Here is a 13098-nt window from a genome sequence, read left to right on the forward strand (position 1 = left end):
CTGAACTCTGCTCCATACACTTCGCGTTGCACTATGCGACATAAAAGGCGTTTGGCATCGTCTACTTCTTTGGCAGTTAAGCCATAACATTGATTTGGCTGTGTACGACGACGGCAGTGATCGACAAAGCGTAAGACCCAGGCAACGGTTCTTACCAACCTTTGAAAAGAAGAAAATCTATTAAAATCTATAATATTACAACTCACGATGACTAAAGCGAATTTGGACCGAAGCTCTTCATCAGGTTCATCATTTCTAGAAACTGTTACGTCTTCAGAAGGCCAAGCCTGCTCGTCCTGGTGTAAGAACGGGGGCCCCCGTGACCAACGTGCTGTTGGATTAAAATTGGTGCAATCATTTGCTCGCGTGGCTTCATCGGCTACATTGTGCTTAGTGGGTATCCATCTCCAATTTGATATGCTTGTTGAAGCCAATATCTCGGCTATCCTATGCTGAACGAAAGGCTTATAACGACGATGTTCACTCTGTATCCATTTGATGACCGTTTTTGAGTCACTCCACAGAATACATTCTTTGATGTTTAGAGAATGTTCGTCGCGGATACACTGCATAAGGCGAGTGCCCAAAATCGCTGCCTGAAGTTCGAGGCGTGGCACGGTGAGGGTTTTCATTGGCGCACATTTTGTCTTGGCACAAACGAATGCAACATCAAATTCACCAGATAAAGATTGAGATCGTATATAAGCAACGGCGGCAAAGGCATCCTCACTAGCATCAACAAATATGTGGAGTTGAAGTACCTGAGGTGCGCAATTTCTGAAATAGTAACGAGGTATGGCATACTTGACAATCTCGGGTAGTTGTTTACGCCACTTCACCCAAGCAGCATTTACGTCGTTTGGCAATGGGTCGTTCCAGTGGATATCGTGTTTCCAAAGCTCACGCATAAGCAACTTGGCTCCGATGACGAAATTGCTCAGAAACCCTAGAGGGTCAAATATCGACATGACGATACTTAAAAGTTCCCTTTTAGTAGGGCGTCTCTTCCCATTTATCACCGCTTCAGAAACGTTATGGAATTTCAGTTTGAAGCCGAAACAATCTGATGATGGCTGCCAAAACAAGCCTAGTACCTTCTCACCAACGAAACCTTCTTTCTTGCCAATCGATCGTGTAACATCAGTACCACCAAGCGCGGTTAACACCTTCGAAGAATTGGATGTGAAATTGCGAAGCTCGAACCCAGCATCCATATGAATCGCTCGGACCTGTTCTGACATTGAAATTGCTTCCACTTCCGATTTGAAGCTATCAACGAAGTCATCGACATAATGGTGGTCCAATATTGCTTTTACTGCGCGGGCCGTGGTTCCTTGCTTATTTTGGAGCTCCAGCGCGTTGACTTTTTTTACATAATTTGCAGCACATGGTGAACAAGCAGCACCAAACGTCATCACGCACATTTCGTAAACATCCGGCGGTTGCGTAGCATCACCATCACGCCAAAGGAACCGCTGTGCACATCTGTCATCTTCTCGTATAAGGACTTGGTGGAACATCTCCTTGATGTCTCCACATACGGCAACTGCGATATTCTTGTGGACCCTTCAAGAGCTGTGGGTCGAGGGAGATTCCACTTACCTCAGCAGCGGCGTCGAAAACCATACGTAGTTTTCCGGGTTTGTTGGGATTAGCAACGGCAAAGTGTGGCAAATACCAAGTTGTAGGTGTACTCACAGCAGCTTCTGCTGGCGGCAGTTTTCGTGCGTACTTCTTTGTGACGTAAGAGTCCATGATGTTCTTGTATTCGGCGGCAAAATCTGCATCACGAATCATCCTTCGCTCTACACTGACTAATCGTTTCAACGCCATATTGTAGCTATCGGGTAAATTAACTTTGTCACTTTTCCATATAAGACCCGTTTTAAAACGTCCGTCTACGCGGCATGTGGTAGACTTCAAGACATCTCTGGCACGGATGTCCTCCTCACTTTCTATCGGCGGTGCAGCTCTAATACCAAAACTCTCAATTTCGAAAAATTTAGATACCATATTGTGAAGTCTCTGATCAGCTCGACTATTCACGCATAAACACGATACTGTAGACGGTTGTGGAGAAGATGTTGGGCCGAAGACAACCCAACCCAACTCTGTATTAGCAATGAATGGTCCGTGCTCCTTTACCTTCACAGTCGTCGATGGTAATCCCAAATGGCAGTGGTCGAGACCAATTAATAGCTTAGGCCTGACTTGGGGGTAAGATTGTACCGGAAGTTGGCTTACGTGTCTATACTCATGACCCAAATCTACTCTGCTTAAACTCTGTACAGGAAGCTGTAGGTTCGACACAGCATACACATTACGGAGCTTGTGTTGTTTCTGCATACCGGCGCCACTGATGAATAAGTCCACTACAAACGTTGATTCCTGCGCGGCACGTCCTCCGAACCACTGTACATTTAAAGATTGCTCACTTCCATGCATTCCCAAGTCCCGAACAAGGGCACTGTCAATCATCGTGATGGATGAACCTTCGTCCAGCAATGCGTATATATCAACACGTCTGTGATTTCCGTATACGGTGACCGGTAAAATTCGGAAGAGGAGTTTGCTCTCAGTGGAACTGCAACTCAGAACTGCTGATCTTGCTTCCAGTGATGTCTGCTGGTTGTTGAGTGAACGACTTGGTGATGTAGGCTTACGATTAGCTTGTATATTCGCAGAGGAGAAAGGCGGAGTTGGCTGTCCTGACGAGTTGGAAACGTTCTCCCCGACTTCATGTAAGAGTTTATGATGCACTCTCCGGCAACCATTAATTGAACATAACTTGCGCCGATGGCAATTGCTTGTACAGTGGCCTAAATTGAGACAAGCAAAACACAAACGACGTCGTTTCACCTCTGCCCATCTTCTTGGCACTGAATATTCAATAAAACGCGCACACTCTGCTATCTTGTGTTGCTCTTGACAAATTGGACATCTCACTGATCGTTGTGGCTCAACTGTATGTAGAACCATGCGGCACTTTGAATCCTTGTAAGGGTCTTCACAAACAGTACAAATTATATTAGCTAATTTTGAAAGCCAATCACTAAAATGTTTTACTGTTGCATGTGGCTGCATAAGAGCTGCAAAGCTGGCCCATTCGACACGTTTGCTCAAAGGCAATTTTGAGACAAGTTCGTCGAGTAATGTAGGATTTGACAAATGCAATTCACCACCATGAGCAGATTGTAAAAATACACAAATATTACATACCTTCGTTGCAAACGGTATTATTTTCATAATGGCATTTTCCGAAATAGGTGCGATTTCTCTCACTTGACACAGCTGGCTGCGGATCAACTGCTCGGGGCGCCCAAATCTAAATTTTAATAAATCAATTATATTACCGACATTGTCCGGGTGGATTAGCAGTGACTTGACCGCTTCACGCGCGTATCCTTTCAGGCACTTTAATAAACGTTGATTATTCTCGTAATTGCTATATCCATAAATTGCAGTTGACTCTATGTAAGCCGTATAAAATATTGGCCAATCTTCCGGCTTTCCACAAAAATCGGGCAATTCCTGCAATTTTCTCGGCAAACTCGATGACTGTGTAGATGTGGCACTTGTATTAACAAACGTAGGCATTGTCGTTGAATTAGAGTGGATCGAAGGCGTATCAATCCCTAAAATAGTAGAGCTGTACATGTGGTTTGCAGCAGCGGTACTTGCTGCAAATAACGGCGGCGTGTAACGGATATCGGTAGGCTGCGACAACGGTACTGTACAGTTGGCAATAGCTGGCTGCTGCGATTCTGGCAATTGTGTTGCTATCCTCGAAGGAACTTCGACGGCGACATTATTGTTGGATGTATCCACGTTGAGCGTTTCACCACGTGACTGGGGCTGAGAGGCCGATAAACTGATCTCAAGCATGGCTATTCGTTTTTGTAGAGTCGCAATCACGTTTTCCTGACGCGCAATGGCAGCGGCTGATGATGATCGAGTGGTGGCTCCGGTGGCTGTAGGGGCGGCTGGTAAATCACTGGCTATATTGACGGCGGCTGATGCACTGCTACCCTGGCTGGGTTTTGATGACGTAGAAGCAGCGGTGTCCATATTTGGCGAATTAACTGAAGTCTGCCGGCGAGGTGATTTACCCATCGTATCTTGAAATTTCACAAACCAAATAGGCAAACAATTGGAGTGCGAAATAAAGATATGTCATCGATCAAGTGGGGCGAGTTTAACGCATTTGGTTTGCTTTCCGAATAGCTTCAAATGAAACAATGTTCAAATGGTTCCAAATGGTTTATTTCTAAATAACAATGTATAATAATAGGCATTTATAAATAATTAAATTAGTGATTATTACTTACCGCAGTATGTCCTTCCACTTTCCTGGCTGATCGATGAATAAGGTCAAACACGTTATGCAGTGGCATATATGCACAAAGGCACTAGCATTTACCGTGCAGATCAGCACAGCTAGGATAGGAGAAAAACAAACTGCAGCTTACAAACAACAAGTATATAAGCCCAAACTAATTAGAGCTTGCGCCTACCTGCTTATGCTTACGCGAAGAAGGGGAAATGACAAATATACAAATTGCACAAACAAGTAGGCAGAAGCTTTACAGTTGGAATTATGTATATAATATGAAGTTCGCGACAATTTAAAGAGAAATGAAAATGAAACATTCAACTGTAAAATAAACATAGAAATTGAATAACATATTTATATGTATATGGGCAAGGGTTGCCAACAAGTATAACTTCATCCGCGCGTAGGGACTCCACGCACCTTTTTTTTCTTGTTCGTCTACCATCGTTTTCTTATTAACCTACAACGTCGTTCGAAAATACAAACAAATAATATCAGAGAGCAATAATTTTTTTGCTCCAAAACATAAAGGTGAGTACAGGGTGTTCGTATACGAATTACTTTTAATTTTTGAATAGTAAATTAAATGTATTTTATGAATTTATCATTTGCATATTTACATTAATTTCAGAAAAATATTTTTGAATTAAAAAATGCCGAAAAAATTAGAATAAAAGTTATAAGTTTATTAAAATATATTTAATTTTTTGGATAAAATAATTGGAAAGTGTAATAAGATGAATTGTTTATTGACTTTATAAATTTAGAAAAGTGAAATTTATTTATGCTTTAAGAGGTCATATCCACTTGAAAGTAAGATAAGTATACTTTAATTTAACCAAATTACGCTTCTAAGGCTATTTAAACCAAAAAGTTAAAAATAAATCTTAATACTAAAATTTTTACAGAAGTCATTCAACTAACCGATAAAAATAGTTTCGTAAATAGCTATACTTATTGTATATGAAATTGTATCAAATTTCCTACGACTTTTCTAAAATCCAGAAGAAATAGCAGGAGGCCTTATGAAATATACATACATATATGTAAAAAATCAGCGTGACGAACTGAGTCGATTTAGTCATGTCGGTCCATCCGTCCATCTGTCTGTTTATACGCGAACTAGTCCTTCAAATTTTTAAATATCAGCAAGAATTTAGGCTCACGTAATTTTCTCTCCAAGAAGCTGCTCATTTATCGGAATCACAGCTATCGGATTATTATAGTAAGAATCAAGAACTTATATGGGAACTTTTACTTAACGTGGTAACTTCGCAAAATTCGCAACGAGTTATTTACTAAGCCAACGGTATAATTTCTGAATAAATTGCTTAAATGGAACTACTACAACATATGTATATGTAACTACCACACAAACTGACCGGTCGCTAACAGGTTCTTGGATGGGAAATTTATTTATTTGACTAGGCTGTTCAGAGAAAATCACTATAGCATATAGTTACCATACAAACTGACCAATCAAAATCAAGTTTTTGTTTGAAATCTTTAGAATTTGTCAACGATATTATAGCTACGATGTAACCAATGTTAGCATTTTTTCTTGGTTTGCCTTACTCCTCACTCATCTTTCCATATATCTCTAGTCAAATGTAAGTATTAGCAATTAAAAAAGAACGATGAACGTGTGATTCAATATAATTTTCCCGATTACAGAGAGAGAGCAACATGGATCATCGTTATATCAATTCATTTAGTTATTGTAGTATACAAGATGTTTACATGTGTATGTATATTAGGGTGTCCGTTATTTACCAAATTGATTATTTTTGACGAGACGCCCCCTAAACTTTTAGTTTTCCATCTAAAAAAAAATATCAGACCATAAAAAGCACTTAATTTTCATAATAAACCTTGCCCCAAACACGATACATTTCCCATTGAAATTACATGGGATTTTGCCTCTTTTTAATAAGAATAAACAATTGAATTTTCCAAAAAAAAAATCAATCTTCCGTAAAAGTTCGAAAATTCCAGAAAATACCCAGAAGTTAACTTTAACCTTGAATAACTTTTAAAGGAGTGAGTATATCGAAAAATTGTCCGGACTTATTTTGTAGAGCATTCAATTCTGTACAAGAATATGACTTTTTTATTCCTACAAACGAGAAAGTTCCAGAGAAAAAAAAATATTCGTAAAAAGTGGCAAAATGCCATGTAATTTCAATGGGAAATGTATCGTGTTTGGGGCAAGGTTCATTATGAAAATTAAGGGTTTTTTATGGTCTGATATTTTTTTTTAGATGGAAAACTAAAAGTTTAGGGGGCGTCTCGTCAAAAATAATCAATTTGGTAAATAACGGACACCCTAATGTATATGCTCATATCTTTTGCAAAAATACCTTTTTCACTTTTTATATTCCCTTACCCATCATATTCCCATCAGAGGGCTGAAAATCTCTATATATATGTATGTAAAAATGTTTTCAGTTATCTACCAATATACTGGGGATGTAAAACCAGATAATTACTGTCGATGAGCGATTGGTTCTAAATCCTATCAGAATGAGAAAGCCATTATCTGTTTGATAATTGGCAGGTGTATACATGAAGATGTAAGCTATAATACTTACGTCAAAAACTTGGAAAAAGCACACACTGATATTTAGCCATGTTTGAAAGTGGAAGTGCATTAGAGCGAATTGTGTAAAACTGCAGAAATCTTAAGAGAAAAATGTTTAATTTTTATACCCTGAACAGGGTATATTAAGTTTGTCACGATGTTTGTAACACTCAGAAAGAAGCATCGGAAACCCTATAAAGTATATATATAAATGATCAGTATGTTGACCTGAGTCGATTTAACCATGTCCGTCCGTCCGTCCGTCTGTATATATACAAACTAATCCCTCAGTTTTTAAGATATCCTTTTGAAATTTTGCAAACGTCTGTTTCTCTTAAAGAAGCTGCTCATTTGTCGGAACGGCTGATATCGGACCACTATAACATATAGCTGTCATATAAACTGAACAATCGGAATCAAGTTCTTGTATGGAAAACTTTCACATTTGACAATGTATCTTCACCAAATTTGGTATAGATTAATTTCTAAGGCAACAATGTAATCTCCGAAGAAATTGGTCAGATCGGGTAACAATAGCATATAGCTACCATACAAACTGAACGATCGGAATCAAGTTCTTGTATGGAAAACTTTCTCATTTGACTATGTATCTTCACCAAATTTGGTATAGATTGTTTTCTAAGGCAACAATGTAATCTCCGAAAAAATTGTTCAGAAATGAACCTGTGAAGAGTATATTAGCTTCGGTGCAGCCGAAGTTAACGTTTTTTCTTGTTTTTTGTACAAAACAATTTACAGTAGTTATTGAACATAGAAATATTTCGTCGCTACTAAAGGCGCAGTACTCAAACTGTGGGTACTTACAGCTTGTTCACTGATGTTATTGATTGGAGAACATATATATATATATAATGTACATATATACATAACACTTTTACCGTAACGTTTCAATTGATGAAACAAGTTTATGGCGATGATTGCCTATCCCGTAACAGAGTGCACGAGTGGTTTCAACGTTTTCAAAGTGGTCGTGAGGACATAAAAGACGATCAACATGTGGGCCAATTAAAAGCCGTGATCACCGGAAACTTCATCGAAACTGTGCGTGAATATTGATTTATCATATATATTACATAGCAAGACAGAAGTAAAGCCCTATGTTTTAAAGTAGAGAAAACTTTATGTTAACTAAAATTCATAAATGTACACATATGTAAGGCTATCAGCTTTGAAATAAATAACGAAATTCTTTTAATACACAATCTTATATTTTGTGACCAGATAACTACTTGTTTTAATTTCGGTCAAATATTTTTAATAGGCTAATTCGCTTCCAACTTGCAAAGATCAAAGCCAGGGAAATACCTTGGCATAAGATTAATCAATTATCTGGTGTCTAGGACTAGTTCTTACCCGAGTTTATTCATTCTATGCACAAAGATGTTTCGTAATAAGAAAAGCACGCTCTTGCAATTTTATTAAAATAACTTTATACTATATACATATATCGGACAATATGTGACTTATACATATTGTCCGATATATGTATATAGTATAAAGTCACCCAGAAGTTCGAAAATATTTTTATTAGGAAGTTATATGGGGCACAGGGCAATTGACCCGATTCAAATCATTTTTGATACACAGAGATACTATAATCTGGAAAAGATTTTCTGTGAATTTAAATTGACTTAGCTCATACATTGACCGATATTTTCGGTTGAACAAATGGTGCATCTTTGTGTCTAAGATATATAAAATCGGGTGAAAACTAGCCGAAGCCCCATATAACTTACATCAGGATTAATAACTAGTTAGCCTCGCTTTTTATATATTGGTGTTAGTACCATTTTGAAACTCAGATAATAATATGTTGTAATGCCAAGAATAGACAAGAGAAGTTGTTTAAGCTTCTTGTTGGTTTATGATATTATAAACCTGGTCAATATCAAAGTTTTACGAAACAAACCCACACCTTTTTAATTTCTTAATATACAATTTTCACAACGCTTAAGAGTATTTACCCGATTTTTTCTTAGCGAGTTGCGAGAGAAGAAAATGTTCATTTATACAACTGACTTGTCATAAATAAAAGTATACTGAGTAAACTTTGTTAAATTTTCCCTAGATTTAAAGGTTGAAAATATATATTTACTAGTTTAAGAACTTCAAGTCCTGAGCGGTTATAGCCGCTTCTTTCAAGTACAATAGAGTACGTATATGTTTACGTAAGCATATAGCGATACGTGTCTGCTTTTAAGTTTTATTGTAAAATTATCTTTTGTATAGAAATTTGTGATTATTCACTTCTGCTTCTACTTATACTTTCACCTAAATACTACCAAGCAACCTCAGCATTAAATTTTGTATAAAAGTATGGTATTTGCTAAACCCCGGGTGTCATTGTAACATTATTGCTGAAGTATTTGCGTATTAACGAAACTGAAAGTGTGTTTGCCTACGTTCATTAAAGTTGGGAAGGCATCATAGGAGCAGTTCAACTATTTTATAGCCAACGTTCATGAATAATTAAAAAGTGAACTAACAGGCTTTTACTGCGAAGCTTTTTAGAAGATATGTACGTTTATGTGAGGGATGCAGATTCAGCAAAGATTTTCAACACCTCAGCTATGATCTCTGTGTTAAGAAGACCTCACTAAAATCATTAATTTACACAACAAAGTAAGTGAGAATATTAATATTGTATTGTATTTTTACTAAAGATTACAGAATTTCAAAATTGTTTAAATCACCGCCAATGCTGTAAGCGTTAGGTTCGCATATTTAATGCGCTTACCAAGGGAAATAGTGTACATAGGCATATAGCGCCAAAAAGCAAAAACACCTTGAATGAACGTGAAGGCAAACAGCTAGCATTACAATTAGGCAGTTTCCGTGTTAAAATGTTGGCCCGTTTAATTTTAATGTTTTGCTTAATGCTATTTCAATAGCATCCATTGCTATTTCTCTGCTATGCTATTCAACTATTTGCTTGATTTTACTATTATCAACGATATGTGTTGAGCTTAAATATATATTGGCTGCAGTAGGTTTGAAACCAGTGTTCCAATCTCAACTATATAAATACAGGGTGGTGCAAACGCAATTCTATCAGAAGATGCTATAAATTTTGCAATTGATCTCTAATGTCAGTTCTGTTTTGTCTTTTGTGTAGTAAACACGTAAATTAACGATGGTACGCTAAACTGCGTGCCACAACCGATATGCTGAAGGATGCATTACCCGGGCACCTAATCTCCCGTTTTGGCGATTTGCATGGCTAGCAATATCGCCTGATTTGATCGCTCCAGACTTCATTTTGAGGGGCTTTTTGAAGTCGCGAGTTTACATCAACAAGCCTCCGACTCTTGCAGCTCTTAAAGACAAGATCCGTCAAGAATATGAGGACCTATCGTCGGAAGCTCTGGCCAAAGTGATCGAAAATGCCATAAAAAGGGCTCAAATGACAATCACTTACATGATATCATATCCTCGACTTGATGTAAAAAATTTAAAAGACCATATAAAAATAATCCACAAGCAGAACCAAAGTTTTTCATTTTTTAAATAGGTTTTTCATTTACCAAAAAACCTCGGAAAGTTATTTTTGCGCCACCTGTTAAAATAGATATTCCATCCACCAACTCTATATGTTTTTAAATTATAGAATACATAGTTAGCAAAATTTGCCACCATTATCCTCTACTTTGAACTATTTATTACCTTGGTAATATTTTATATTTGATAACAGTTATTTTTCACTGTTTGAAGAATTTCCAATCGATAGTGACTATAAAGTTATGCAGAGCCAGTTAGTTTTTAGACTTTGACAGAAACTTGAAAGTAGGAAACTGAGTTAAGCATTATGCTCATTTCAACATAAATAATGATAAAATTAATGGTTTGCTTTGAACTTCTCTACTAAAGTCATTCGAAATTGAAGGTTAAATTTAAAAAACAGTCTACTGTTTATTTCAAATCTACATGTCATTATTTTGTACAGGTTAGTGTAGACAGTGAAAGTAATCAAAAGTAGATATCGATTGTCAAATTGGTTGAAATGAACCTACGACCACAAAGATACAAAGATAAATAACAAAGAAGCATTCGCATGAAAATGTTCTTGGCCAGATGGGAATAGTACACACTGGAGCAGTCGAAAGCGACAAAATTGAGAAGAAGTAAGAGAAAAGCAACAATTTTGCTTACGGAATATAAGGTAACAATAAAATTGGACAGAAGTAAGACAATAAATTGGCACTCATTTCGGTGCGGAATTTCGGGTAAACGACGGTTGGTTTTATTGACTGGATTTTGGTCAACAATTGAATATTCGCATGGTTATACCGTAAGTTTAGCTTCACTCACACACAATGATACAAACGTACTTACAAATCAAAGGCTATTGAACAGCTTATAAAAAAGAAGTGAAAAAGAAGAATAGAGGATTAACAGAGAAACTTTTTCAAGTATCTTTAATGAAGAAAACTAATGAAATATTGATAATGCAAAATGTGTTCCATATTTATTCCCAAAACACAAAAGCTCAATGATTAGGTAACTGTGCATTCATACTGTACCATCTCACAAGAGCAGCATTGAATTTATAAGACACAAATTTTTAAATGTTCAGTACAATTGATACATAACTTTAACTGTGTAAAATTAAAGTGCGAAATTCTGTAACAAATCAAATATTGTTATCCATGAATAGATCTACAGTGTGTTCTGTTTCTTCTTATACAAGCCACAAATAATATACGAATAAGCTCACCTACGTTTATTGAAATTTGAGGCCTTTTCAATATCCATTGGTCCTGAATATGTAAAAACACCTGTTCACTTCCCCATCTTATTTAACAACGTGTTTATAATTTCATATAGAATTATTATAACCATTTACTCACATGTGTTTATTTATATGGTTTCTGAGAATGACTGAAAATTAAATAAATTTGTCTAATGTATTTTCTTCCAATTTATTTTAGTTAGCTGAAATCCAATGCGCGCAGGGTACAGCTTGGTCTACATACATGTATGTATGTATGTAGCATAATGTTACTTATGTAGCATAATGTTACTTATACGACATGTATACCAAGCAATCACATTTTGATATAACTTCAAATATTTCACAAAACAAACTTCTCCGAACATTGCATTTTTATACTCTTGCAACACATTGCTAAAGAGTACATATAATAGTTTTGTTCATCTAACAGTTTTTATATCATCTAAAATTAATCGAGATAGATACCAAATCGTTGTACCGCCTTTACTTGTATTTTTTCGAAAAAGAGTTGTTCAGATAAAGTTTTGTACGCAAATGAAAAATATGTATGAGCCTGATAGAAATCTGGAAACATTTTGGACTACTATTTTTAAGTTATTGCCTAGTAGGTACCGTAGTTGTAGGATCTCAGGCTGCTTCATTTAGACCATCATGTCCATCACGTGGAATATATGAATATATCCCTTCTTCTCCGCCCGAAGGCTGGATATTTGAATAGATAGTGTTCCAACGTCTGTTTTCCGTCGAATCCAATTTTCCAATTTTCTGAAGATGGGATCTTAAGGGTATGTGCCTTGTGATATAATTCCCACAATATTTCTAAGTTCCCTTTTGCTTTAAAGGAGAACCGTTTACTTTTCCACAATCAAAATTCCTCCAAAATAATTATGTGGTGTGCCCAGTGTTTCTAGTGTGCCACAACCTAAGGTGTTCCTCTAGGGCAGTGGTTCCCAAACTTATTTTGTCTACCGCCCACTTTGAGAATAAATATTTTTTTAGCGCCCCCATTTTATCACCTATTTAAAAACCACTATCTCTTCAAATTAATTATTGTGACCTATATATGTATGTATATTAACGGAGAATTCTAAACGAAACTCTTACTATAACAAGCAACTTGAAACCTAAGCGCAGTAGGTAACATACAACGGCGCTTAGGTCTCAAGTTAACTCTTACGGGCTCCACCTGCCAATAAGAATGATTATTGAAACACAACTTTATAGTATTAAAACAGAGAATATTTTATTAAAAATAAAACTAAAATAATCGATCCATATATAAAAGCTAATGTGAAGGATAAATCTGATGCTGTTTAATAAGTTTGTTAATATCAGGTTCCAATTAACTCAAGAACAGTCGCAAGTCGCCACGTTCGGTAACAAGTAAACGATTTATATTTTTAGTAAGCAGTGTTGTCACAGCACTAAATC

The 13098-nt window shown here is 36.6% G+C and overlaps 1 protein-coding gene across 1 annotated transcript in view; it reads right to left on the reverse strand.

Moving 5' to 3' along the window:
- The window catches only part of LOC120774632, an 80041-nt gene extending 75928 nt beyond the window's left edge, over window positions 1-4113 (reverse strand). Inside the window, exons 1-2 of the mRNA XM_040104356.1 lie at window positions 1603-4113; window positions 207-1556 (exon numbers count right to left, since the gene is read on the reverse strand). Of these exons, the coding sequence (XP_039960290.1) occupies window positions 207-1556; window positions 1603-4113 (3861 nt within the window). The remainder of the gene's footprint in view (window positions 1-206; window positions 1557-1602) is intronic.
- Window positions 4114-13098: the final 8985 nt, after the last annotated feature.

This window comes from Bactrocera tryoni, chromosome 4 (assembly GCF_016617805.1).
Source record: "Bactrocera tryoni isolate S06 chromosome 4, CSIRO_BtryS06_freeze2, whole genome shotgun sequence".
Classification (NCBI taxonomy): Eukaryota; Metazoa; Arthropoda; class Insecta; order Diptera; family Tephritidae; genus Bactrocera; species Bactrocera tryoni.